This window comes from Talpa europaea (genome assembly GCF_964194135.1).
Source record: "Talpa europaea genome assembly, chromosome: 9".
Lineage (NCBI taxonomy): Eukaryota > Metazoa > Chordata > Mammalia > Eulipotyphla > Talpidae > Talpa > Talpa europaea.
In genome coordinates, this window is record NC_140076.1 from 19,344,759 (window position 1) to 19,372,379 (window position 27,621).

General features: G+C 53.5%; 1 protein-coding gene across 3 annotated transcripts; it reads right to left on the reverse strand.

The window, feature by feature from the left end:
• Window positions 1-4,164: 4,164 nt before the first annotated feature.
• Window positions 4,165-27,517, reverse strand: TRIM62 (tripartite motif containing 62; the record flags this gene model as incomplete). Of its 3 annotated transcripts, none has more annotated exons than XM_084241543.1 (5): window positions 4,165-4,715; window positions 11,200-11,315; window positions 12,058-12,314; window positions 16,734-16,829; window positions 27,110-27,517. In XM_084241543.1, 5 exons carry the CDS (start codon window positions 27,515-27,517, stop codon window positions 4,165-4,167), a joined length of 1,428 nt encoding a protein of 475 aa, XP_084097669.1. The 3 variants fall into 3 exon arrangements, with proteins under 3 accessions (XP_084097669.1, XP_084097668.1, XP_084097670.1); XM_084241542.1 differs by having other exon boundaries at window positions 16,734-16,847; XM_084241544.1 differs by lacking the exon at window positions 16,734-16,829.
• Window positions 27,518-27,621: the final 104 nt, after the last annotated feature.

The window sequence follows — 27,621 nt, forward strand, 5'->3', positions numbered from 1 at the left end:
TTCTGCCATGCCCTGCGCCCCCCACCCCCCGCCCCGTTCTGCTCTTCCCTTCCTTGTGTGATTCAGGGTCCGGGGGACACTGGTAGGATCTCAGGTGTCCCGGAGTAAGGAGGAAAAAGATGCTCAGCGGGCAATGACGACCTCCCTCTCGGCCAGCCCTTTCCCTCCTGCCGCTCGCATTTAAGCCTTTGACAAGGCCCTTTGCAGCTGACCTCCTGGCGCTGGGTTGGAGGTGTGACCAGAGCGAGGACCCAGGCAGGAAGGGAGGGGGCCCAGAACGCTACCCAGGTGTGAGCAGTCAAGCCTCCAGGGAGGCCTCTCTGGCGGGAGGCAAGGCCGGTCCCTGGAGCCCCTGAGCCCAGCTCTGTGCTGCCAGGAGACCTTTTCTCTGTTGTTTTCTGTTCCTGCTGCCTCCCCAGAGAGAAGGACCCAGAGCTAATGGTCTTGTTAGATGCCGATCAGGCCATGCCTTGGGATTCAACGCTAGATTTCCAGAGTCCTAGGCCATCATGGGTAAGCCCTTGGTAATCAGTTAACTAGATCTCTGGTCCCTTCCCCCAAAGGAGGGGGAAACGGAGGCCTGGTGGGGAGGGTGATAAAGACCTGCTCAGGGTCACATCCTGCCTTCCCTTTGTGAGTCACCCCTGATAGCCGGAGACGGGGGAGGCTTGGCTCACAATCACCCAGTGCATATAGAGGGTGGTGTGGAGCCTTGGGTGCTCAGCCCCCACCTTGGATCACAGTTCTGGTGGCTGCTCATTGAAGTGGTCCCCAAAGCCAACAAGCCTTTCCCAGGAGGCCCAGTGAAGAGCTCGGCTTTAGTCCTGGATAGGCCTGGGTCTGCTTTCCAGCTCCGCGGAGCTGACCATGGGTGCACCACGGGCCCGCCTCAGTGGTTGCATAAGACTTGCTTGATGACCATGAAGAGGGATTTGAGTGGGGTTCTGTCATCCTCTGAGCTCTCTCCTGCCTGGGTAACACCTCTGCTAAACCCTTCCGCCTCCTGGAGGCTGGGCTGCCTTTGTCTCTTCACTTACCTATGCTAAGTGTGGGGACTGACACCTGCAGATCCTTTCATTAAGGTATCTTCTGGGCATGTCATACCTCTGGGCAGTGCCCTGACTTCCCAGAATCTCTAGCTGGGTGTGCACATGCGGCTCCTCCAGGTCCCCCTAGACACCTGGAGGCCAGGTGCGAAGGCAGGAAGCTGTCAACGTTTCTTAGACTTGGTGCTGAAGTCCAGTGGGGAAGGGCAGGAAGGGCCATGGAGTGGGGTTCTTTTCTCCCGGGGAGAGACGAACAAGGAAAGATCCACTAAGATGGAAGGGCACGGTTTGGGGGAGTAATGGGAATCTGAGAGCATGGGGTGGGGCAAGGTGCTTGGGGATACTCTAGGCTCAAGATCACCCCATAACATCAGTGGGGTGTGCTTCCTCTACACCTGCCAACATCCCGTCCTAATTCACATCCACACCCTCTTCCTAGAACTCTAAACCAGTCAGTAACGGGTGCTTCCTCTCTTCTCTCCCCCACCTCCAAGCTATAGGTGTGTCCGAGGGCATCCGTCTACCCTCCCCACTCTGCAGGTGAGGAGACAAAGGAAAGGGCCTTTGGGTACAGTACAGAACTGAGAGCAGGCCTTGGGCTCCTGTTTCCTGGGCAGCTACTCTGATACCCACAGGGGACCCAGCAGCCTTCCCACTCCAGCGCACACAGCCTGTGTGTCTGCACTTGGGGCGCTGCCACCTGGACAGGATGCTTCCCCATCAGTCAGGGGTGGGGTGACCACCTACACAGCAGACCTGGGCGCCTTCCTGGCCTAGGGAGTCCCACAGCCCTCACAAGCCACAGGAGGAACAGACTCTTTAGGGCCAGAGCCAGCCCAGACCCTAGCCCAGAGGCTCAGAAAACCCACACAGTTCTAGGCACTGACTCCGGGGGGCAGCTCTTGGTAGGGCTCCCCAAGAGCACCGCACTTTGCAGCTTACCAACAAATCCCCATTTTCCATGTGAGAAACCTGAGGCCCAGAGAAGTGAAGTGATTTCTCTAAAGTCAAACAGTGATAAAGTCTGGATTCAAGCCCAGGTGTGTGAGGCTCTAGAGACCAGGCCCTTGCCACGATCTCATGAGTGCCCCTCTGTCTCCTCCCAGGGCTGCCACCACTCACTCCTCTAGGAGGAGGCAAGCGCTGGCTTGGAACTCATTTGTAATGAAGGTCCAGCCCCACTGTGGGACATGAGCCTACAAGCTAGTCTCTCCTCTCTCTGAACCTCATTTTACTTCTTGTGTAAAATGGGCATAATACCATCTAGCCAGAAGGGTGACTTTGTGGGTTACCCCTGGTCATGTCTGTGTGCTGCCTAGGGTAGCACAGGTGTGCCTTTATGTTTGTCAAAATGAATGGAACTGACCACTGACATCCTGTAGCTTAATTTAATACAAATTTATCATAACTCACAAAATGGGCAACATTTAAAATAAAAATACTGCTGGGAGTGGCCCAGATTCTGGTAGCTGAAGGGGAGGGATCAGACTGAGAATTCTTGCTGCCTAAGAGAGGCCCCAGTAGGGAGCAGTTATGAGGTGGGAGATCCCCAAGTTCAGTTAGCCTGGCTCCTTTGGAATGGGTGTGGTCAGAGACCCCAAGTTCAGAGTCTAGACCTCAGGACTGGAAAGAGAAGCCACAGCTGGAGAGAGATTTCAGCTCTGTCCGTAGGTCCATCCCTTGGGCTCCGTCCCCTGCATGGGCCAGAGTCCCAGAGTAGGACACTTGGTGTTTCAAAGCCAAGGCCTAGAGGTGGATGCCAGTGGCAAAAACCATGGTGGGTTTGTTCAACATGCATTCTAATTTCCTTCTATGTGCATTTTTGCATGGCTGAAGCTGGAAAGAAGAAAACTATAATTCTCAGACTCTTTGCAGCCAAAGTTCTGGATCTGATTTAAGTTTCCCCAAACAGAATCCCTTGTAGAGATTCAAATTTGGGAACTGAATTGAGTGGGAGAGAAACAAGCCTCAGGACATCCGTTGGCTGGCACAGATGGTTCTGCAGTCAGCAGCTTCCTGATGCGATGGCTTTCTGCAGATGGTAGCGGTGTCCCTGATCATGCTACGTGTGATGAAGCTATCTGGCAGTAGTTCTTGGAAATTCAGCAAAGCGTCTGCTCCTCCAAAGATGTTGCAAAGCCACTAGGCACCCGGTAATAAATACTTGCTAATGGAAACTGTTTTCTGCAACAGGATCCCAGCTGAGATAGATCCTAAGCCTTATGTGGAGTCCCAGCCAACAGCACCAGTGCTCGGGTCCTGGTCAAAGCCACTGCTCCTGAAGCCTCCCATACCCCAGTCAGGCCCCAGAGGCCTGGCTGGATCCTTATTCAGAGTTGCTGGGGACCTCCATCACCCAGGGATGCAGGTGCTGTCGCCATGGCGTTCTATATCGGCCTTGGGGTGCATCCCAAGGCACATAGCTATAGAGTATCAATGCTGCCTTCAGACCTGTGGTGGACAGACCTGTGGCACAGTGAACACAATGTGCGCTCAAACACCAGGTGTCTTGCACAGGCCATGACATCCTCTCTACCTGGAGATAAGGACAAAAACAGGAGCCACGAAGCTCTTGGTAGGGGAGAGGTTCTCGGACAACTCTAGGACCACCTGCTTACTGCCTAGGTGCACTCTGCGCTGGGGTCAAGGCTAAAATGGTCCCTTTCTAGCTAGGTCAGGGGCAAGTCTTAGGTCTGGGAGCACAAGAGGATTCTGTGTATCTTTCAGGCTGCCAGTTGTTGGCAACACCTGGATACACTCTGAGGCCAGGGCATGTGGGTAGGAGGGAGGCATAGGGAAGCCTCCCACCTCCCCAGCTGCTCCCGACAGGAGGGGGATAAGGGTGGGGCAGGCGCTGCCCTGGGGAGAAGTCACATCACATCCTCGGACCAAAGCTACGTCCCAATCACGGTCACAGCTATAGAACATCAACGCCGAAAGAAAGTTTAGGAATCACGGAACACAGCCTCCATTTCACAGACCGGGAAATGGAGGCTGGAGGGTAAACAACGGCCCGAGGTCTCGGGGTGGCCAAGCTGGGCCAGAGTCCAGGCCTCCCGTCGGGGTCACCGCTCTCGTGGGCAGCCACCCCCGGCGCCCGCAGCCTCGCGCAGCCACACTAGATGCGCACGGTGTTGATCCGAAGGGGCTGCACGTTCTTGCCATTGGCGTGGCTCTGCCCAGGGCTGAAGTAGGAGCAGAGCTTGCCCGGGAACTTCTCGCGGAAGGTGTAGAGCCAGGACATGTCGTCGGCGTTGTAGAAGATGAGCAGGCCCTGGTCGTAGTCCAGGAAGACGCCTACCTTGTCAAGCTTGTCGCGGACGTTGAGCCGCGTCCAGGGCTCGGTGCAGGCGCTGTACTGGTTGCCATCGTGCATGACAATGCAGTAGAAGCCGCGGCTGGGCTGGATCTGGATGCTGCCCTTGCGGCTTGCAGCCTCGTGGGCCAGCCCGATCACCCACTGGGTCTTCTCCGCCACCACCACCTCCCAGTAGTGGACGCCCCCACTGAAGGCCTCGGAGCCCAGCACCGACACCTCCACGTCAAAGCGCTTTGGGGAGTCCTGCAGCGGCTGTGGGTGCAGGTTGCCGTAGGCCACGATGGTGCAGTCATCAGACAGGATCAGGCGCTGGTGGGCTGTGCCTGGGTCCAGCGTCAGGGCGGCTGGCACTGGGGGAAGGAAGATGAGTGAAGAGAAGGCTGTAGAACCCACTCTGCGTGCCTCCCTGAAGGCAGGTTCTGGTTGGTCCCCAGGAAGCTGTGACTGTTGAATACAAGCCTGCCCTTTCTGGGTCTCAGCTTCCCCTCCACCCCTCTCCCTTTCCCACTTGCTCCCCCTTCAACCCCACTCAGGCTCAAAGCCTTCACTCAGACTCTTCCCACTGCCCCTCCTCTCTGCTTGCTGTAACCATCCCGAGATGCAGTTGCAGGGTACCTCCTCTGGGAAGCCTTCCTGCTTGCCTTGCAGATGTGCTCACTCTCTCCTCTGAGATCCTGAACTTTCTGCCCCTCTTGATAGGGGCTAGTCTTCTGGAATCACATCTCATCCCCACGTGAGTAGGGGGGTGAGGACTATGTACTATCCAGCTAGGCTCTCCCTTATATGCCCGGTGCCCAGCAAGGGCCTGGCACGGGTAAGGTTTCCAAAGACTCACCAAATGAACTTGAACCTGTTTGCGTTGCTCTCTAGGCGGGCGGCACAAGTGGGTCACCTGGCTCTGGGCTGGCCACACTGGCTGCCCATGAACTCTTGCCAAGGTCTCTGTTTACTCCTTGACCCAGAGGGAGGGAGCTGATACCCAGCTTGAGGAGGAACCTGGGATTGGCTCTCCTCATCCTGGGTGACCATTTCCAGGCCAGAGCAAGCCAGGGGGGAGAAACAGCAGGGAAAGGAATCCTGCTACCAATTTCCCGTGTGAAGGAAGAACTTCTCCATCTGGTTCTCTGGCACTTTCCTCATCTGGTGGAGCAGGGCATGATTACACTTGACTGGGGCATAGGCCCCCTACTCTAGTCACCTCTGTTGGCTGCGTCCAGAGGCCTCAATGATGTGACTGTCCCCAGTGGGGAGCAGTGCCAGCCCTTGAACTGTGCTTCTGTTCATATGCCACTCACAAAGCTGACCCTTGACTTACGTCAAGCGCCTTCCCTGAGCTCTGTTAGATGTAAATTTAGTTTTGCATTTTACAATCTTCTTCCCTGTTCTTAGAACTCAGAGAGCTGCATGGAAACAATTAGCCCTGTGAATAGAGGGGTCGGTGGAAACAGTATTCTCTGTTCAGGGACAGAGCAGAGCCGGAGTCACGAGAAAGGAGATACCCCGTCCGCAGATGCACATTTCACCCTATTGTTTGATCACAGCGCAGCCTGTCAGAGCCAAAAGGCTCGGTCAGGAGGAATGTGGGAATTCCCACAGTGAGTTCAGGAGGTAGGAGGTAGAGGGGGCTCAGGAAGTGTGTGTGTGTGGGAGCTCAGGGAGAAGAGTCTAATCAGACACAGATGGGGCCGCTCGCACCGGGGAAGGTGGGGCACACTCAGGTGTCAACAGCTGGACCGAGGGGGGAGCACAGGCACCCTGCTGAGGTGTGGGTGTGGGTGTGGGGAGCAGTTTCCAGTGCCTGGCAGGGACCTGGGCCTTAGATCTGAGAGGCCCAGGATGATGGACACCAGCAGTAGGCAGACATGGAGGCTGGGCAGCAGGTCCAGGGGGCGACAGGCACAAGGGCGGGAGGGCTCTCTGTCCCAGATGATTAAGCATAGGGTGACCTAGGCCACTTCCGGTGTCACAGGCCAGTGGGGCGGGAGGGCAGTCTAGCAGGTAGCCAGGTGGGCTCTCAGTGGTTTGGAAACTGGGAAGACAAAAATAAGCCGCTGAACAAGGCCGCCTGGGGTGGTGAGGGGGTCCACTCATTGGGCGGGGCTAGCAGCAAGGTCTGCTGTTTGCTGGCCGCGCTGACAGTGGAGGGGGGACATAAGACAGGGCCCACCTCAGGGGGTGTGTCTAGGGGCAGGGCCTGGCTTTTTACTAGGTAGAGGAGGTGGTCTGGCCCTCAGGATGTTTTTATATCCCCAAAGGTCAGATTCCAGCAGGGACTGGCACCTTAAGTGCTACCTCCAGGGCCTCCAACCCAATCATAAACAGACGTCCCATCTTTGGGGGTCTAGCTTCTGCTCTTACTGGTGGGATTGTCTGTTTGAAGATCAGAGAAAGACCCAGTCCCAGGTATGGTGACACATGCTTCCTCTCTGAGAAATCAGTCCCAGTGCGGGGACTGGCAATTCCTCATCCCTCCTTTACCTTCCCTGGGGTTGGGCGTGACAGACTCAGCCAAACAAACCCAGTACCTGGGGTTCACGATTGGAGAGGTCTGAGCTCTTTTTTAGGCCCCAAGGAACTTTTATAAATACAAAAAGCAGGGGCTAAGGCAGCCCATCTGGTCTCCAGGTGTGGTCTCCGTCCACTTAAGCATCTCCGAGACCTCAAGGTCAAAAGGCATTCAGAAAGGAACATGGGCTGGGAGTGCGGGTGGGGGCAGGAAATGTCTCCTGACCAGCATTAACCACACACCGCAGCAGAGAACCCCACAGCACCACCCCTCGGCAGCCACTGACTGGCTGGTGCCTCTGTCCTCAGGCTTAGCGCCTTCAGGGTCTGACAGGATAGCAGATGCCATCAGCTCTCTCCTCTGACCAGGACTGGGAAAAGTCTGGTCCACCTATCCACTTAGGCCCTCAGCTGCACCTTGCGGGCGTTTGAAAGATCACTTCCACCACAGACTCAGGAGCACAAATTACTGCATCCATTTTTCTGAAGAGGAAGCTGAGGCTGTGAGGAGCCTTCTGAGTTAGGTGGCCTGCTCAAGTTGCCACCTGGGACGGCAGCAGAATGGAAACTTAAGCTGAAGGCTTTTCACGGCACGTTCTTTCCTTGATGTGGCCCCAGAGAGCCTGTTCAGCAAGACCATGTGATGATTCACAATAATAAACACAAACAGGTAGCAAGTATATATTATCACAAATTGATAATTACTATCACCAATAAATAATTTTATTTCCTTCCCACACCCACCCTGGGAGATATATCTGACTGTCCTGGTTTTACAGTGAGGAAACTGGCTCAGAAAGGGCAGTGTTCTGCCCTGAGTCACAGAGCCAGTGAAGAGGCTGGAACTTAAAATTACTGGATTCAAATAAGCAGCCAGGAAAGGGAGGAGGTAGGCGTGAGGGGAGCCGAGTCTGGTGTCCTTGAGACAAGGGGCTACCTGGCCTGAGTAGGGAGGAAGTATGAGCATGGGAGGTGGGCATTCAGGCCAGGCTGTTGGAAGAGGGTTTGCAGTGTCAGGGGTGGGTCAGGGGGTAGGTAGTGGTAAGAGAGTGGAGGTTCCAGAGCAGGGGGAGTGAACTGCAAGATGGGGGTCTCAGGTGACCCAATAGGAAACCTGACCTAGAGGGGGCCAGATAGGAAGCTGCTAGAATCTATTGGCTGGGTCCTGGGGTGGGGGGGAATGGGGGGGGGCTGCCCTCCTATCTGAACATACAGGGCCTTGGTGCTGGCAGAGGAGCCAGAGTGACTTCACAAGCCCTACAGATAAAGGAAGGGACTTGGCTAACCAGGCTACTGTTCTCTGAATTCCCCAGGGGCCTCTGTCCTGGGCAGGATGTTCAGGGTACACATTACTGTTCCCTCAGCTCCTCTCCCACAGGCAGCTTTCTCTGAGTTACGGTTCTCAAGGGGGCTGATTTTGCCTGCTAGGGACATTGGACAATGCTTGGAGATATTTTTGGTTGTCACAACGGACTGGGAGGGGCATCTAGCTGGGTAGAGAAGGGGAATGTTGCAAAGGGTAGACCCCCTACAACAAGGACTTATCCAGCCCCAAATAGCAATAGTGTTGAGTTTAAAAAACCAACTCCGGGGCAATCAGCAAGTCTGCAATTTCATTCTTCACTCCCTTGTGAGGGAGGTGAAAAGGGAATTCTTAGCATTCCTATTTTACAGATGAGGAAACTGAGGCTCAGAGGAAAATGTGACTTATCCAAAGAAGTGCAGCAGTTCCTTCATTCAGCAATCATTTACTGAGCACCTACTTTATGCCAGGCACTATTCTAGTTGCAGAACTGAGATTAGGACTCACTCATTTCTTTATTCATTTATCAACAAATATTTACTGTGCTGGCTGCTGGGAATATATAGTGATGAATCAAACCCAGCCCCTGACCTTTAAGACCTCACAGTCTAGTGAGAGAGACAGTCACACAGATGTTGACAAGAGTGAAAACATGTCATAGCATAGTCCATGGCTACCTGGAGAAACCCAGGAAGGCTTCCAAGTGGAGGTGTTTATAAACTAAGATGATGAGAGTAGGAGTTAGCCTTCAAAGGTTGAGGTTTGTGCAGAGTAAGGAACAGCATGTACAAAAGTGTGGAGGAGGGAGAGTATGGCTCATTTAAGATCTGAATATAGTTCAGAGTGGCTAAATGTGATGTGGAAGAGAAAATGAGAGAATATCAGGCTCTCACAGGGCCTTGAATGTCATGCTAAGGTGACTGCATGGCCTCTCTGAGCTGTGACAGGTATGGGCAAGTGGCAGCCGAGATGACTAGCGCCCTGAGACCAATTGCCCAAGGGGCTTCCTTGGGTTGGTGGCTGGGGACAGAATAGGACCCCTTGGATGTGCCTTTTGTTTTCTTCATTTATCCTGATTTACCTAGTGTGGCTCTCACTTTTCTAATTCCCAGCACAGAGGTTCCCAAGGATAGGAGCTTAGAGTCCCCCACCCCAGGAAGATAGGCTAGAGCCCCACCTAGTCTACTAGAAAATGTGTGTCCTCCAGTCACTGCCCCCCCACAGATCCCGTAGGAGAACCCCACCAGCTCCCACCAAGCCCCCTCTGCCCAGAATCCATTTCTTCTACCTTCTCTGGGCTCCCAAAGGTGAACTGTCCGGGCCCCCAGCTGAGGCAGCAGTGCGTCCCACTCCCAGCTGTCACTCCAGTACCTCTCCCTCTCCTTCATCCTCCTCTTTCTCCTCCTGGATTTTTCCCATCACCCCACAAAATGCTGTCATTTCTACTATCTTAAATAGCCACTGCTATTCTCTCTCCTCATTAAAAAAAAAAACCTCCTCAACAGTCTTGTCTCCACTCCCTCTCCTCCCAGTCTCTCTTGCATGGCCTCCACACAGGCTTTTGCCCCTAGTGCTGCACCAAAGCAGCTCTGGTCAAGGGCACCCATCACCTCCCTGTTGCTGGACCCAGAGGGCACTTAGTTCTGGGTTCTTCCACTCTCGGCTTAGCAGTTTTTGCTATCGCCAGTCTCTCTTTCTCCACTTGGCTTCTGGGACATACCCCGGTTTCTGCCTACTTCTCTGGCTGCTCCTTCTTGGTCTCCTGGGCTGTGTTTCCTTCCTGTCCCTGACTTCTAGGAGTGCCCCAGGGCTCCAAATGTTTTCTGTCTACCCTCATTTTTCCAGTGAGCTCATCCAGGTACAACAAATATGGTCTACATGCTGATGACGCCAGCCCTGACCTCCTCGGCATCACAAACCTGACATGCTTATAATTCCACCCTCCCAGTCACCTCAGTTAGAATTGCTGCCGTCCTCCTTGACTTGTTTTTCTCAGGCCTGAGATCTAATCCACTAGTATAATCTTGTTGGCTTGCCTTTCAAAATATATCCGATAACCAATGACTTCTCACCAGCTCCACCCCACCCTGCTCCTCCCAAGATTGACTCACCGAGATTACTGCACTATCCCTAACTAGCTTCCCAGTCTTCACCATTTACCTCCTTCAGTCTGCTCCAAACCCAGCAGCCAGGGAGATCCTTTAAAAACTCAAACCAGCTCATGTAACTTCTGCCCCAAACCATCCCTCTCACTCAGAAAACAATTTACAGTTTCCACTTTGGCCTACAGTGCTTATGGTCTGGCCATTGTTCCCTCTCTGACCTCCTTATCTCGATTCTCTCTCATTCCACTACATACTATTCTCCTTACTGTTCCTTGAACATCCCAGACTGTCACCTGCCTCAGGGCCTTTGCACTTGCTAGTCCCACTGCTAGGAACACTCTTCCCTCAGAGACCTACGTGGCTCAACCTCCTTCTTCCTCCAGGTCTTCACTCCAGTGTCTCCTCAGTGAAATCTTCTGCTGGGTCCTCTATCTAAAACCTCTCTCTTTCCTCGACATACCCTAACCCCATTCCTCACCCTTTGGCATTCCTTAATATATTCTGTTTTTTTACTAATTCACTTTTGTTTTCTTTCTCTCTCTCACCCTGGGATGTAATCTCCACAAGGACAGGGATTTTTGACTGTTTTGATCATGGCTCTCTCTCTAGCACCTAGTGTAGCGTTCTGGTGTGAGGTGATGTTTGATGTATACTAAGTATATAGAATGCATGAAGGATCTGCTCGGGGCCTCGGTCTCTTCCTCTGTAGTATGGGTGTGCTAGACAGAACCAACCCCATGGGATTGCAGGAGGATTCTCTGAACTGTGTGACCGTGCAGGTCCCTGGAACACAGTAGGTACACAGCAAGGCACCCTTCTCATCCTCTGCTTTGCCTCCAGCCATGTTTAAAGCAGTGGGCTCAGCTAGGATGACCTTTCCTCTTGCTGGGCCCCCTTGGAGAGTGGCAGGCAGGGCCTTACCTGGGTGGATGTCCTGGAACAGAGACTTCCAGATGGTGTACTGCAGGGGTCCTGTATACTTGGAGGTTGGGAAATCTTCGTAGGTCAGATTGGTCTCGTGGATTTTCCCTTTGAGCCTGAAGGAGAGCAAGAGCACAGGCTGCACTGGGGTGTGGGTTCCTGCCCCATCACTGGCAGCTGTCCCATGCAGGGAGGGGCATGCCTCTGAAGCCTGCTGGACCAGGCTCAAGTGTCACTCCCCACTGCTATTAGCCTCAATTTCCTCATCTTGAACACGGGTACTATGGGAACTCTGCCTTCTAGGCTTGCTGTGAGCCCCACATGGCATGGCATTTGTAAAATGTTTATAAACTTGGCTCGTGGTCAACATGAATACATGATGTTAGTGATCAGGATTGCTCATCAACAAACCAATATTTATTTATGATTATTGGTATTGTTATTGTTACAGGTAGCTATGGGATCATAGACCTGGGTTTGAATCCCATCTGCCCCACACATGAGATGAGATGAGGGGTCTTGGCGGATTGATCTAGCTTCTCTGTACCTCATTTTCTCCATGTGTGAAATAGGGATGAGGGCAGCAACTACCTCCAAGGGGACTAATAGGGTTTTAAAAGAAGTATTATATATTATATAATGTCAGTTATTATATACAATATAAATTATATATGTTTGCAATATAAATAACGTATTACTCCACCAGTAATATACTCTGTGAGGATACATATTACACATGTAATAGTATAAACATAAAAGCCCTCAGCCTAGCACCCGGCACACGGCCCATGTTTCGTATGTTTGAGGAAGATGTTAACGCTGAACCTCTGCCTCCGGCCCCTGGTGGGCGGCATTTACCGTTCAGACAGTGAGGCCACCCCGGCCAGGAAGGTGTGTCGGTCGGTCTCGGCCAGCCGCTCCTGCAGGATCTGCGTGCCCTCCTGCACCTTGCGCAGCTGCTGGCTGTAGCGCTGCACCTTCTGCTCGATGTCGGTCAGTGTGCGGGCTGTGTCCGCCTCCAGCTCCTCCAGCATGGCCTTCTGCCGCTCGCGCAGGAGCCGGTGCAGCCGCTCAAAGGCCTCCCCGATGGTGGTCCGCAGGCTTTTGGTGGAAGACTGCAGGGACAGGCATCAGGGGTTATGTCAGGGAGAGCAGGCAGGTCTGCAGGTGTAAGGAGGAAGCCAAGAACCTTGACAGGCAGAGAGGAAAGGGCAGGAAAGGCTGGCTGGGTGGCACTGGCATAAGCGAGGGGGCAGGAAGGGACTGGCCAGGCCAGGGGGAGATCAGCTATGCTATGCAGCCCCTTAGGGGGCTAAGGAAATAGTCCAGCTGAGACAGTGAGGCTTGCACTGGAGGGAAACAGCTAATAAGCCATTTGGTGGGATCCTCTGGCCCTGGTGGCCGACTGGCTATGGAGGGGTGCAGGAGACAAAGGTGTTGAGGAAAATGCCCAGATTTCTGGTTTGGTGGTGGGATGGTAGGAAAGCTGGGGAAGAGGAAGGGACTGGGAGAAGATGCTGACTTCAGGCTGGATACAGTGCAGTCTTTATTTTCAAAAAATCACTCATGGACTCAAGCAAAGAGGACAAGGAGATACGGATGTTAAAAGAGTTTTATAAATTGCAGCATGCTGGATCACTTGCCCTGTCCTGCCACCCCCAGATTCCCTGGACAAGGAACACGCTGTGGCAACCTCAGTTGCCTGATATCTCTGAATCTTCCATTTCTTAGCTGTGAAAAGGACAGCACAACTCCCTTGCAGAGGGGTGGTGGAGGTGAAATGAGGGAGTGTTCACAAAAGGAGAGGCAGTGCCTCAGGTGCAGCGGGAGGGGCTGCTTATTGCAGAAGATTAGTTCTAACAGGCACATCCTGGAAGTCTTCCCTGAGAGATGGCATCTAAAGCGGGGCCTGAGGGATGTCAGTTGGGGTACAGGGGCCAGCCAGCAGGGTCAGCACAAGTCAGGACAACACAGGGCTCGGAGTGCAGCGGGGCGGCGGCAGCGTGTGGGGCCTGCCTCTGTAATTTTACTTTGTGGGATTCTGGCTACGAGTCCACGGAGTCAGAGACCCCACTGAGTTCAGTGCCCAGGGCTCTGTGGGAGGCTTGACAAAGGCTCAATTAGGGTCTGTTCTCTCCCCATCATACTCCTGGCCTACAGGAAGAGCTGTTGGCAGTGGGCCAGCCTCCCTGCGCATGCCCACCCAGAGCACCAGGCAGACAAAGGGGGAGAGGCTGGGGATGAACAGCCAAGCTGCCTGTGGCTTCCCTGAGCCCCCCCCCCCCACCGCACTTAGGAAGGGCCCTGACTTCTGCAGCTGCAGGTTGCAGGTGGGGAGACAGGGCTGTATCATCATCTGCTGTGGCCCTCCATGGGTCCCCTAACCCTATGGCCACCCCTTCTGGGTCCTCGACTACTCCGTAGCAGCACTTGACCCACTCGCCACGCTCTGCTAATTGCAGCTCTGGTTTGCTCCCCTGTCGGCCATCCAGGGCTGGGCCAGGCCAGTCTTGCATTCTCATCCCACTTATCCTTCCTCATCTTCGAGGCCCACCGCTTTGAGGTTGGCTCTCAAGTCCACATAGAGTCTTGCATGTCTCCTACCTCATCTTTCCAACTGCCTCCTCCACATGGCCCCCTGGGTTCCCACAGGCCCTCCAACTCACTCGGTCCACAAATCAATTTTGTGTCTTAACCCACAAGCCCCCCCCTCTAGTGTGCAAACAGGGCCACAGCTGATCCCCTGTTTGTGAACCTTCCTTGGCTCCCTGATGACTAGTAGGATGCTAAACTCCTTTCCCTGGCATTCAGCCCTCAATCAGACCCCAGCTTACCTGTGTGGGGCCACTGTATTGTAATTTCACCTGCCTAGAATGACCTCCTCCCCCAGCAAACACTTTATTCAACTGGAAAATATATGGCTTTCCTGCCAGCCCGAGTCAAAAGCTACCTCTTCTGTGATACTTTCCTTAACTTTTTTCAGACTGTTAAACAGTAAAACATACTGAGGACATTTTGCAAATAGTCTTAATACAGTGTCTTACATTTTATGTGCTTCCTGGATAGTAGATGAGCCTCCACCTGCACACACCTACCCCCAGCCACGCCTGCCTGTCCTCTGCTCAGCCCCGGGTCTGGCATAAGGCTGGCACTCAGGATCTGCTTGAAAGGTGAAGGAGGGGAGGGTCTTACCCAAGGTTGCTCTGCAGCAGTGGGTGCAGACGCCATCTTTTTTCTAAGGTGGGAGTTCAGTGTCCCCAGGATAAGAGAGGATGGGTAGGGAAAGAGGGAGAGACAGAGAGAGTGCAGTTCCAAAGTGCAGCATCAGAGCGACAGCTACCCCAGGAACCCCACATACGTCCCTCATGGGTCCTTCCAACCTACCTGCCTCGCTGATCACAAGGCCCAAGACCCTAGCATGAGGCTGGAACATGCACTGGGCTCTGACAGACCTGGACAGTAGCTCCCATCGGCCACTCATTAGCTGATCCCTCCACCTCTCTGTGCTCAGGTTCCTTGACGATAAAATGGAAATAACTATGATTCCTACCTCAAAAGGTGTCTTTTTCAGGCCTCCCCTGGTGGTGCAGCAGTTGAGCGCTGGGCTGCGAAGCTGCCCGCAGCCTCTGCAACGCCAGTTTGATCCCTGGCTGCCAGCGAGGGTCCCGCATGGAGCGACAGAAACCTCTCCTGCTGTGCCCGCTGCTCCCCTCAGCAGTGTATTTAGTCGGTCTGCCTGTTCTGTTCCCTGCTCTGGTGAATTCTCTCACCCTCCTGTGCTTCTGACTGTACCCAGTGCTTGTATAAATAAATAAATAAATATTTTTTTTAAAAAAAGGTGTCTTTTTCCTCTACTTGTTTGTCCTACAAGTATTTATTGTGTGGGTGGCATAGAATGACATAGGCATAGGTTTGGGGGAGCCCTGCCACCATGAAGATGACATTCTGTGGGAATTGGCGTGACAGCAAATGGGAAACACAATTCTCATCATTGTCAAAAGTTCAGCTCAAAAGTGTGCCCTGTTTATTCCAGTTTTTTCAGGGCAGAGACACCTTCACCCCCTCCCCAGATCCTTCGGTGCCCTGGCTGGGAAAGCAGCTCCCATACCAGCCCACCACATCCCTGGGAACACACTGGAGCTTGGACGAGTTGGGGCCATGTCAGAAAAACATGCTGCCAAGAATGCGTCACTCCTCAGGGCTGCCCAAGGAAAACACGGAGCCAGGGGAGGGGGATCAGGGCAGGCGCCGCAGGGAAGCAAGTCAGGCACCAGGTGAAATATGACCTCCAAAGCATCCACAGGCATTTCTTGTATAAACACCCCAGTCCAGACAGGAAGCAGAGCTGAGGGAACTGAAGGGGGAGGTGGACCCCCAGGACCCCCCAGGGGTAGACAGATGGACAGGAAAGCAGGGGAGGAAGAGGTCAGGGGAGAAAAACAATGGGGGTTGGAAGAAGAGAATACTGGGGAGAAGAAACAGACCATAACATCCCCCTTTCATCCAGAGAGGTTCCTTTTGCTCCTCTTCACCTGAGAGGTACAGTTACCAGGCAGATGGGGAAACTGAGGCTGTGAGATGCCTACAGGCTAGAATCCTATGACTATTTCTCATCTGTTGCTGAGGGTCCTCCCCAGAGCACTCGGAATGTTTTCTGAAGAAATGTTTGCCATGACTTCCCCGAGACCCCACAGTGGGTTGGTGGCCAAGCTGGGGCACTGATCTGGAGCTCCAGTGGCCTTTCCAGGCCCCATGCTGACCTCAGAGGCCCAGAGCATTCCTAGGACTCTGCTCCCGCGCCTGCTGGCAGCCGTACCCCTGCAAAGGAGTGGAGCCAGACTGAAATCAGCCCAGAGCTTACCAGCTGGGCTGGGTCCCCAGCTCTTAGTCTCAGAAACGCAGAGCAGACATCGAAGCAAGTCTTGCCCAGTTAGTGAGATAGCTGGGCATGGGGGGAGGGGAGAGACTTAGAGGGAGCCCCTTGAAAGTTTGGAGGATCCAGAACCTCATCTCTGGAGAGAGCCTGACAGAGAGCCCTCTGTACAGATGGGAACACCAGGGTCCCTGAGAAGTAGGCAGTTCACCCAAAGGGACAATGGTGGCTGAGTCAGAACCTGTGGCCTCTCAGGTCAAGAAAAAAGGTGTTTCTTTTCAAACCATTGCAGCAGGTGACTCAGGGTCTGGCCCTACTGTCCAGGGTCCATAACCCTGTGGCCTGAGCTTCAAAGGGGAGATGACTGAAGGGTTGAGCCACAAATCCTGCAAGAGAACATGCTCAGGGCTGGCTCCTCACCAGTGTGAATAAGGAAGAGGACAAGTGACATTTTCCAGGACCCGCGCAGGGGCTTGGAGGGCCCCTGGCCCCACCTCAACGTCCACTCAGGACAGAAAGGAAGAGGGGCCGCATTCTTCACCCAGTACCCGCTCAAATCCTTGCCCTCACTCACCTTGGAGATGGTGCACCTCCACTTTTCTTTCCTAGAAGCGAGCCCTCATCTTTCCCAGGGTCCCGCCCCGAGGCCGGCCAAGCTCACCTTGGTCTCCGCCAGCTGTCGCTTAAGCAGCTGCAGCGCCTCTGTGTGCTCCCGCTCGCTGTCTTGAAGGGCCTGAAGCTGCTCCTTCAGCTCCCTCTGAAACACAGACAAGGCCGGGCTGGGGACCAGGGCCAGACCCTGGGTAGATGTTCCATGGCCCTTGGGGCATTTAAGCCATGGTGTCGCAGCAGAGCTGTCTACCTCTCCTCTCCGTCACACCGCCCAGGAGTTCTCCAGGATGGGCCTTGACTGTTATCTCTCTTTGCCCCCATGCCCAGCAACAGCCTGACATGGAGATGGGGCTCAAGGAAGTCTGCTTTGTGAATGAATTTCCTTAGAAACATCCTCTGAGCAGAGCCTGGGCTCCCCCATTCGGCCTCGGCTGTGCAGGGAGCTGACTTACCTGTCCACACACCTCCACACACACAGTCATCTCTTCAGAGCAAGGAGGGCCCTCAGAAAAACATCTAGTCCAACCAATTTTATAGACTAGGTAGCAACATGGGAAAATGGCCATGATGACGGGCAAAATGATCTTTGCTTACGATCCCTTATTCATACCACAAATATTTATTGAGCAACTGCTATGGAGCAGGCGCTGCCCAAGCATTGGCGGTCTGCAGAGAAGCAGACACAGGCCCTGCCTGTGGGAATCTTCCATCTAGTGGGGAAGATGTAACAAACAAGGGAGATGATAAAAGAACCAGGTACTTATCAATTATGGTCTGTGCTTGAGAGAAAATAAAGGTCTCAGGCCATAAGACAACCATAAAGGTGGAAGCCGCAAGCTGAACCCAGAGGAAGATGGCAGGGGAGTGTGGGTGCTGCTGACCAGGGGCAGCCACACCACCCCTGGACTCATGATGTTCTGGGAAGGTTGCCCCCAGGGGAGAAAGCCCCAGTTTATGGTGTTTGCCAAATTTTGTGGTGTAAATGCTCCCACCAACGCAAATTTCAAGCTATCACTGTGCTATCGCAGGACACAGAGGTGGGAGGAGATTTAGTAATCAGCTCTTAGAAACTTCTGTGAACTGGCTCCAGCAACCACCGCCTGGGGGACTTTCCTACAGATTGGTTTTACTTGAGGGAGAAATCCAACCCTTCTAACTGCAGCTACGTCAGTCAGGTCACTAATACCCGAGCTGAAAGGCACTCCCAGTGGGTTCACTTGCATCTGAGTCACTGGAACAGACCGTCTCATTTAACTAAGAGGCATAATAACTGCTCCTTCGCCCTCCCTGGCGGCCTCAGGCCTATCCAGCTTGGGACACAGCCTGCTTGAGACCCAGATGTTTGAGGAGAGGGGCCAAGTGCTACAATCCTCCCCGCTGGTGGTCCTTGTGGATACATGAGACCCAGCCACCCAGGCAGCTCTCGGCATTTCCCAGGCAAACAGCCCGGGGGCGGGGCGTGACCCTCACAAGGCTCAGGGTGCCTAGGGACTTGGACAAATTCCTTTCTGCTTTCAGGGCAAGGAACTGGGAGAGCAGGTCGGCCCCTTCCTCCTGGACCTGAGCAACGGAATGGTCACTCACCCATTCACAAACATGTGCTGAGGCCTCATTGGGCCCCCTAGGTTGCTCGGTCAGCAGCAGGGAGAGGGATGAGGGATAATCCCCGATCCATCATGCTTGTTGTGCAGACAAATTTGGGGGGGAAGACAGGGGCATGGACATTAACATCACAGTGAATGTTGGGCTGCGTCAGGGAATCCCAAACCTGCCCCTCCTCCCTAGTACCCCATCTCAGGGAAAGGCACCCCAACACCCCACTGCCATTCAGGCCAGAAGTCTGGGAGTCATCCCTGACACTGCCCACCCACCAACCAAATCAGTCATCAGGTTGCTCAGAAATGTGCTCTCCCCTTTCTACACCCTCTGCCCCAGATAATTTTTCATCACTCTTTTTCTGGACTGCAGCCCCAGGCTCCCCCGGCCCTGGCCCCCTTCAAGCGCCACAGTGCAGCTGGAGCGATGGTTCTAAAGGACAGAGGTGTCCATACTTCTCCCTGGGGCCCTCTGCAGAAGAGCTCCAAGGCCCTTCACCACTGGCCCCAAATCTCTCCAGTTTTATCTCTTGGTCCAGACCTGCACTGTCCAATACAGTAGCCATCAGCCACAGGTGACTAAAATAAAATTAATGAAAACAAAAATAAGCAGAAAATTCAGTTCCTCACTTGTGCTGATTGCACATGTCAGACACTCAATAGCCACACACGACAAGCGGCTACTGCATCAGTGCAGATGCAGATCCATTATTCCAGAAAGTTATACTGGACAGTGCTGCTCTAGATGCACGAAGCACCTTGATGCTCTCCTCCAGGTCTTTGTACATGCTATTCCCTGTCTGCAATGCTCACCCCTGCACATCAGGCGCATACTTATCTCTTAAGACCTAGATCAAATATCACTGCAATGCCACATTGTCTTCGGGCCCTTCTCTACAGACAGACTTGACCTTTGTGGCACACATTGTATTTTAATTTCAAGGTCAACTGTCAGTCTCTCCCATGAGATTGTGGGCTCTTGAGGGCAGGGACTGTGTCTGATAGATTTCCACTCTCTTAGTACCTACCACAGGGCCAGGAACAGTGTGACTGGTGCAGAATGAATCTGCTCAGGGAAGAGACTGGACTGGGCTGGAGCTTAACCCTAAAAGTGTGTGTGTGTGTGTTTATGGGAGGGTGATGCGGGGGTTGGGAGGCAGGCGAGCAGCTCTCCTCTGGTGGGCTACAGAGCCTGAGGGAACAAAGCTAACTTAGAAAAACCAAACCCTGCAACTCCCAGGGTAGGACTATGGAGCAGCCTGTCCTCTGCCTCTCGTTTCCTTGAGGATCCTTTGAGGTTTGGGATCAGATCTGGGTTAGAAGGTCGACTCTGTCACAGTCTAGCTGTGACCTTGGGCATGAACCTAAACTTGCTATGCCCTAGTCCCTCATCTGGGAAGTGGGGGCATAATAACACTTCTAAGGTTGGGAGGGTGAAATGAGAGCAGAGTGAAAATGGTTTTGGGGACTCCCTAATGGCACAAGGGGTTAAGATGCAGCACTATGAAGCTGTCCACAGCCACTGCAGCACGAATTTGATCCCCAGCCAGGGCAGTGACCCACATGGCGCAGCAGACCTCTCCTGTCTTGCCTGCTGCTCCCCTCAGCAGTGTATTTCAGTCAATCTGTCTGTTCTGTGCCCCACTCTGTCTCTGGTGAATCCTTTCACTGCTGCATCTCTGGCCTGCACCCCAGCTCTTATATACATAAATAAATAAATCTTTAAAAAAATGGTTTAGCCTCATAGGGTGGACCCTGGCCTACACCAGATGCTTGGGACACTTGGTGGTCACCAATGTCCCACATGAGGCTCCTCGGTCACATCTCCATGTCCTTATCTTCACTGTTTCCAGGCCTCTTCCTACCTCTTCAGATGGCCAGAACAGGAAGGGGCCCCAGGGACCATCCAGCCCATCCCCCTGGATTTTCTCACATAGGAAACTGAAGTCCAAAATGGGACTGGCTGGCCCACAGCACACAGTATGACAGAGGAGAACCAACCGGAAAACTCACTCCCAGCAGAGGTCAGACAGGTAACAGAAAGCTGTTGAAAAAATCCTGACGTGATAGATCTAACAGCAAGGGAGGATTTGTCATGGGGAAGTCGCTGGAGAGCTGGAAAGTTCCAGGAGAATTGGAAATGGTGTAGTTTGGGTTTGAATTTCACAGGCATCAGGTCACTTAATTCTCACAATGCCACAGGTAGTGCCTTATCACTTCCATCTCACAGAGGGGAAAAGGAGGTTCAGAGAGGTCAGGCATCTTGCCTAAGGTCACACAGTTCATAAGAGGCAGAGGAGGGGCTCCGGGTGACTCCAAAATCCAGGCAGGAAACCACTCAGTGGCTCTGCCTCCTGCTCACATCAGCACAGCAACCATGTCTGGTCACACAGTCAGCTTTGTGGCTGCTACGCCACAATTCTTGAGGGGTTTACTGCTAGTTGTGTGACTCAGTCTACCATGTGGGAGAACAGGATGAACGTGGAGATTCAGCCGCCACCACCTAGTGGCATGTGACCTCCCCTCTGTTTCCAAATCTGTAAAGTGAGGACTAGCAGTGCCTCCTCCATGTTGTCGCAAAGATTAGATGACTTAATTCAAGGCCTGACCCGACACACAGGGTGTGCTAGGCCACTCTTAGTTGTAGTCATTATCATCATAATGATTATAACTACATGTGAAAGGGGGACTTGCAATTGGGGGAGCTTCCAGGAGAGAGTATTTTTGATGGTCGGAGCAGGGAAGACGATGGGCAGGGGCCAGAGTATTCAGGAAGAAAACTTGAGGGTAGGGGCACACCTGCAGGAGGTGGGGCAGCTGGGGATGGCAGGAACCAGCTATGTGACAAGGGGGTGGAGTCACAAGCTGGAAAGGCCAGTGGGGCTAGTTGGGGTGAGGAAGAGGTCTTGCAGGTCAGCCTGGAGGAGCTGGACTCTGCAGGTCCCATCAGAGTTGGGGCAGCGCAGGAGAGGGAACTGGGAAGGGCCCATGGGAGGGCAGAGTCATCTCGCTCCACTCCTTTCTCAGGGAGGGGGCAGAGTGGGGCAGACCTGAGCACACAGGTATGCAAACATGCCAGCTGGGAGGTCCTGGGGCTTCCCCAGGTTTGGAAAGGCCAGGACTGGGGCGGCAGCTGGGTTGAGGACAGAAAGCCAGCGCTTACATGCCCCAAGGCCAGGGCTCCCCTCCAGTCTCCCAGCCCAGAGGACAGAGCTGCTGCAGGAAGCCCTCCCACCAGGGATCTGGGGGCCTTTCTTGTTCCCCTCACCAAGCGGTGCTGCCCAGGGAGACGGCATGTACTCTCATGTCAAAACAACCTGGCTGGCACACAATGGGTGCTCAAGGTGTCCTCTCCCCTGCACCCCATCGCTGTTCTCCTCCCTGCTCCCACCCAAGCCTGTCAGCATGGAAGACGGACTTGCCTTGCTTTCCCTCCCCCTCAATTCCCTCAATGCCCAGGGCCCCTGATGCTTCTGCTCCTCCACATAGGCCTGATCTGCCTACCTTGCGCATCTCCCTAACCACTCAGCCTCAGGCTCTGGCAGCATCGCAAGTAGGGCTGACCCTAGTCTCACTCAGGAGTAGGGAAAGAGAGAAGGGTTGATGTGAGGACTCATTGCCCACGACACAGAACTTGGCTCAATAAACTTTGGCTGTTGTTTTTTAGAGTTGCTATTATTTCTGTTGTCACTATCAGATCCTCTTCTCTCTATAAAATAAATGCCCGGGGGGGGGGGCAACCTCAACTCTTTTAAGTTTCTACCCTGTGACTTTTGCTCAGCTGTGCCACTGCTGCCCACAGAAGTGCCAACAGCCAGCCCTGTCCCCATGGAGGGTGCTGTTTGCACAAAAATCCTGTCTTCTGAGAAAAGTAACAGCAGAGGCTGCTTCGTGGGACACACACTGCCTGCCTCCCTGTCTGTGGCACAAAGCAAAGCGCCTTCTCAGCTGTTATCTCTTTGGACAGGCCACAACTCTGCCTCCCTTTTTTACATGTAAAGTGGATGGTCCAGTTCTTACCTCCATTTCTCAGGCTGGGAAGGGTGCAGGGAAGGCAGTATCTCCCACTCAGCTGGAAGAAGACCTAGAGCTAGGATTTGCACTTAATGCCCCAACCCTGCTCTCTCCTCTCTGGTGTCTCGGATCACTGTGCCCAGCTTCTCAGGGCTTGCTTCCAACGTGGATTCACCACTGTCTCCCTTGGCATGAAGGAGGCCTTGGGAAAGGTTCCAGGGGTCACGTGAGGCCTGGAGGGCATGTGGGTACTGAATCTGATCCCCTCTCTGGAGGTTAGGGGCTCAGCTGGCCAGGCAACCGGATACCAGGCCTGACCAAGATGACACACAGCCACCTGCGCCTGGTACATCCACTGGCATGCAGAGCATGTCCTTGTGCTGAGTGCTGGGCACCAAAAGACAGCAGAGTGGGTGGAAGACAAGGACCGGCCCTTGGAGGAACTGTGAATGCCTAGTCAGACTGGCTTCAAATCCTGCCCCTGCCATTTACCAGCAGGGCGACAGAATACGTCACTGAATTCCTCCAAGCTTATTTCCTCAGTAAAAGGAAGAATGATAGCACCTGTGCAACAGGGTGCTAGAACGCTTAAATAAGGTAGTACAAGAAAAGTGCTGAGTAGTTCCAGGTAGTGGGTTGGGACCCCAGATGTACTGGCTCCATGTCTCCCCTTTGCTCTGGGATCCATGTACTCAGCAGTGAAAAAATGATGCCATTTAGGGGCCTCCCTGGTGGTGCAAGGGGTTAAGTTTCAGCTCTATCAAGCTATCAGCAGCCTCTGCAGCATGAGTTTGATCCAGGACCAGGGAGCTACCCACATATGGCACAGCAGACCTCTCCTGTCTTACTTGCTGCTCCCCTTCGCAGTGTATTTCAGTAGATCTGCCTGTTCTGCTCCCCACTCTGTCTCTGGTGAATCCTCTCACCCGCCACACCTCTGGCCTACACCTCAGTTCTTATATGTATAAATAAATACATCTTAAAAATTTTTTAAAAAGATGCCATTTATACAACAAAAGTTCTGCAGAACTGTAAGACAGTTCTATTTTTCTATGGGGTGAGGTTATAGGGGGACTTTAATGTTGCACAGCTCTGCTTATTATGTTAATTTTATGATAGGAAAAAAAATAAAGATATTTAAAGAGGGCTGTGCGCTACTCCATGCCAGGTTCAGTCTCCGGCACTTTCCAAGGTCAGGTATGCCCATGTTATAAACAGGTGGAGGCTTAGAGAAGTGAACTCTCCAAGAACACATGGCTGATCAGTGATGGCAGGACCTGACCCCTGTATTGGAAAGAGGAATACAGAGCAGTTCTATTTGACAGGTCAGGAAAAATTTCAAGGAGGAAGTGATATTTGAGCTGAGTCTTAAAAGTTGAAAAGGATTTATCCGAGTTCTCAACCAGGATGATTTTGATCCTGGGGGACATTTGGTGAAGTGTGGAGACATTTTTGGTTGTTACAACTCAGGGAAAATGGGTGCTACAGACATCTAGTGGCAGAGGCCAGGGATGCTGCTAAACATATACAATGCACAGGGTGGTCTTGCACAACTAAAGACTTATCTGGCTCTAAATGTCAATAGTGCAGCCTATGACGTAAATACTTGAGCTGTTATTTATTCAGTGCTTATGATGGGCCATGTGCAGTACTAAATTCTTGCAAACATCATATTATTTAATCCTAACCCAATTACTCTCATGTTGTCAATGTGACTCCTGAGTCAGAGATGGTAAGAAACTTCCCTAAGGTCACACAGCCAGAATGTGATAGAGCCAGGGTTGGTACTGCCTAAGTGTAAAATCCCAGAGCTCTTAACCTTTTTGCTCTGCTGCCTCCAGGATTTACAATAAAAGTTCTAGGCCAAATTCTAGGCAGGGTGTGAGCCTGGTTGAGCCCAGACCCAGCCTCCTTTGGACTTAAGGGCAAGGTCCCTTCCCTCCCCTTCTGCCACTTTCCCATCTGTTGAGTGAAGGTTGCACCCGAACATCTCCAAGGCCCTGCTAGCTCTGAGCAGTTACTCTCCGGGAGAGGGGGCCAAGTCCAAGCTCCTGGAGCCCTGGGGACAGAACCACCAGCTGCTGGGAAATGGGTGTGTGACAAGTGGCTTAGCCTCCTTCCTGGGGCATAAATAGCTAATGAGCCCTGCTTCCCCAGATGGAGGGAGAGGCCGAGGGGGTGGGGAGTGGCTTGAACTTCACCCAGGAGCTTACCTCTTCAGTGGAGAGGTGTGTTTCACTGCTACTTTTTGCCAAGTTCCAAGGAGAAACCAAAGCCAGGCCTCCTCCTCAGTCAAGAGAAGTGGGTCTGGGCATCGGCTCATCTGGGCACATGGATCCTCACAGGTAGAAGGAAAAAGGATGGGGGTGTGTGCTGATCCAGCCCCCACCATGTGTCAGGGACCTCAAATAGCAAGTTCATCCCAGGGCAGCCTCATGAAAATCCTGGTAGGAAGAATCACCCTGACCCCAGTTTACAGGCAAGGGCAGCAGGGTTTACATGAAGTAACTTGCCCAGTTTCATAGGCAGTGCTGAAGGAAGATGTCTCACTCCAGGCCTAGTGCCCTAGAGGCTAAGGGAGGAGGAGATGTTTTTCTTTTAACCCAAAAGGAAAGTGTTTCAATAATGTTTGGAGTAAATATATGTTCAGTTTCTTCTGTATTTGCCACCCCCCCTCCACCAACACACACACACACACACAGGGATGGACTGAAAACAAAAAAAAAAAAAACCACAATACAGCACAGCACAGCACAGCACAGCACAGCACAGCACAGCACAGCACAGCACAGCACAGCATAATGCTTCTGATGTCCCTGTTTGCAGACAGAGTTAAACAAGCCTCAGAAAGTAGAGGCCTCTGAGCTGCAAAGTTAGACAGGGAGAGGAGGGGAGAGCTGCCGGGGAGGGGTCAGGCTGGCTCAGGCTGGGCTTTCTAGTCTGGCTCTCTTATTGTCTGGCAGCATGGCTGTGGGTAAGTCACACTGCCCCTCTACACCTCTATCTCCACATCTATATATTGCAGAGGTTATATGGATGGTTTCAGACAGAGTCTCATCAAACTCTCACAATCTGTGCCCAGTCCTAGCAAAAGTTCTCTCTTTTTCCCTGTTCATGTGACTTCACAACTGGATAGATGGGGACACCAGTCCCTGACACAAGGGGCTCTGGGGGTGGTGGGCCAATGCGAGCCTTATGCAAGCCTCCAAGGCCCCAGCTCTTTCTCTCCATCCTCAGAGACTCAGGCTGGAAGGGAGTCAGTCATGGTTTGGGGGTTAAAGAGACTGGGAGGAGGGGGTGAATATGCACCCTGTGTTCATCTCCATGGGCTTCTACTAGGTGCAGACTGACTTAGGAGACTCATGTATAAAGGGTGCAGGAGGACCACCTACAGCACAGGGAAAAATAGTTAATTAGCTCTTGCTTCAGTGTCTTGAGGAACAATGAGCTCACTATCTTTGAGTGAGCCCACTGTTTTCATAAAATATTTGAGTTAAAAACCTTCTGGTAACAGACTCTGCCATCTGGGCCAGCTCAGGCCCAAGGTTGGTTATTCATTCAACTTCTACTGATGGGTACTGTGGGCCAGGTCTCATGCCAGGCTTTGGGGCCATAGATATGGTGAGTAAGAGACTGTCCTGGCTCTTGGAGAATGGTGTACCAGACTGGTATTCCAAGGTTAGAGTCAGGACTGCCAGGTTGAAATGGTTTCCCTTGAAAGAAAGATTCCAGGTTCAAATAAGCTTGGGAACCATTTTTATTAAACACAGTAAAATGGAGTTCTTTGCTACAAGATTTCTCCAAGCCTTCAATACGCAAATGTATACTGAGAATTCTCCAAGAGGATTATAGAGACTATACTATATTTCCCAGAGATAGCTGATCTTAGGACAGTATTTTTAAGAACACATTAATAAAATACTTATTAAATGGAGAGCATATGGGGAAATGCATGTTTGATGCTATTTTTTTTGGGGGGGGGGCAGTAGAAGTCTTCCCAGAGAGGACATTTGAGCAGGGCATTGATGGTTGAGTAGGGGTTGATCAATGAAGACAGGAAGGTTTAGGGGAGACCAGTTATAGTCCTAGGCTGACTATGCCTTAAGTTACCCTGCATGTACTTTTCACTTAGTCCTCAAAGGTCCTGATGTGGGCAACAGAACCAAGGAGGTCATCAAAAGCCTCTGCTTAAAAACCCACTTTCCCCTCCCTTTTCTCAAATCACTTCACCTTGGGGGCCTTAGTACTGGCCTTGGTACTGCCCTCCAGGTCCACACACACACCTGACTGAACACTCCCCTATTCCCCCCACCGCTGGAGCTCAGCTCCTCCACACAGTTCAGACCCATTCTCAGAGGGCGGTCCCGCCCCCTGCCTGGCCCTGACCATGTTCACATCCTTCTCTTTGTCTTTGCCCCCAATTCTGCCCTAGACCAGTGTGATGCCAGGCACTGTCTCCTGCCCCACAACCCCTGCCAGAGGCTCTGCTCTTGCCCAGCTCCGATTCAGCCCCATCCCCAAGGCTGCCCCGGCCCAGCACCTGGCCCAGCTCTAACTCATCGGCCTCTGCCGTCCCACCCCACCGGACACCTAACCTCAGCCACGCACCTTTCTCTCCCCTTGCACCCCTCAGGCCCCGCCTCCAACACCCCGCCCTTGGCGACGGCCCCTCCCCGTCCCGCCCCACACGGATCCTGATAGGGCGCTGACCCTGCCCGTGGCTCCGCCCGGCGACCACTGCGGACCCGGCCGGCGGTCCAGCCCCGACCCCGCCCCGGCCCGGTCCCGCCCCCACCCCGGGCCGCGGGCCGCGCACCTGCAGCTCCTCGAAGGCGTCGTCGATGCCGGTGACCTGGTGCTGCTCGTGCAGCGCGGGCTCGTCGCAGAAGAAGCAGAGCAGCGCGCGGTCCGTGAGGCAGAAGAGCTTGACCTTGTCGTGCGCCTGGCAGGGCCGCGCGGCGCGGCGCGCGCTGAGGATGGCGTCCAGCGGGAAGGCGCTGTAGCGCTCCACGATGTTGGCCAGCTTGAGGCTCGGCGCGAGCGCGGGCTCGGCGAACGTGCGCCGGCACTCGGGGCAGTCGCGGGCGCCCTGAGCCTCCTGCCGCACCCAGTGCTCGGTGATGCAGCGGCGGCAGAAGTAGTGCTCGCAGCCCAGGCTCACCGGGTCCTGGTAGATGCTCAGGCAGATGGAGCAGAGCAGCTCGTCCTTGAGGCTGCACGCCATGGCGCCGGGGGCGGCGGCGCGGGGGCCGGGAGGGGGCGCGGCCGGAGCGCGCGCGCCGCGGGGGCAGCGCCGAGGGCCGGGGGCGGGAGGGACGGGGTAGGAGC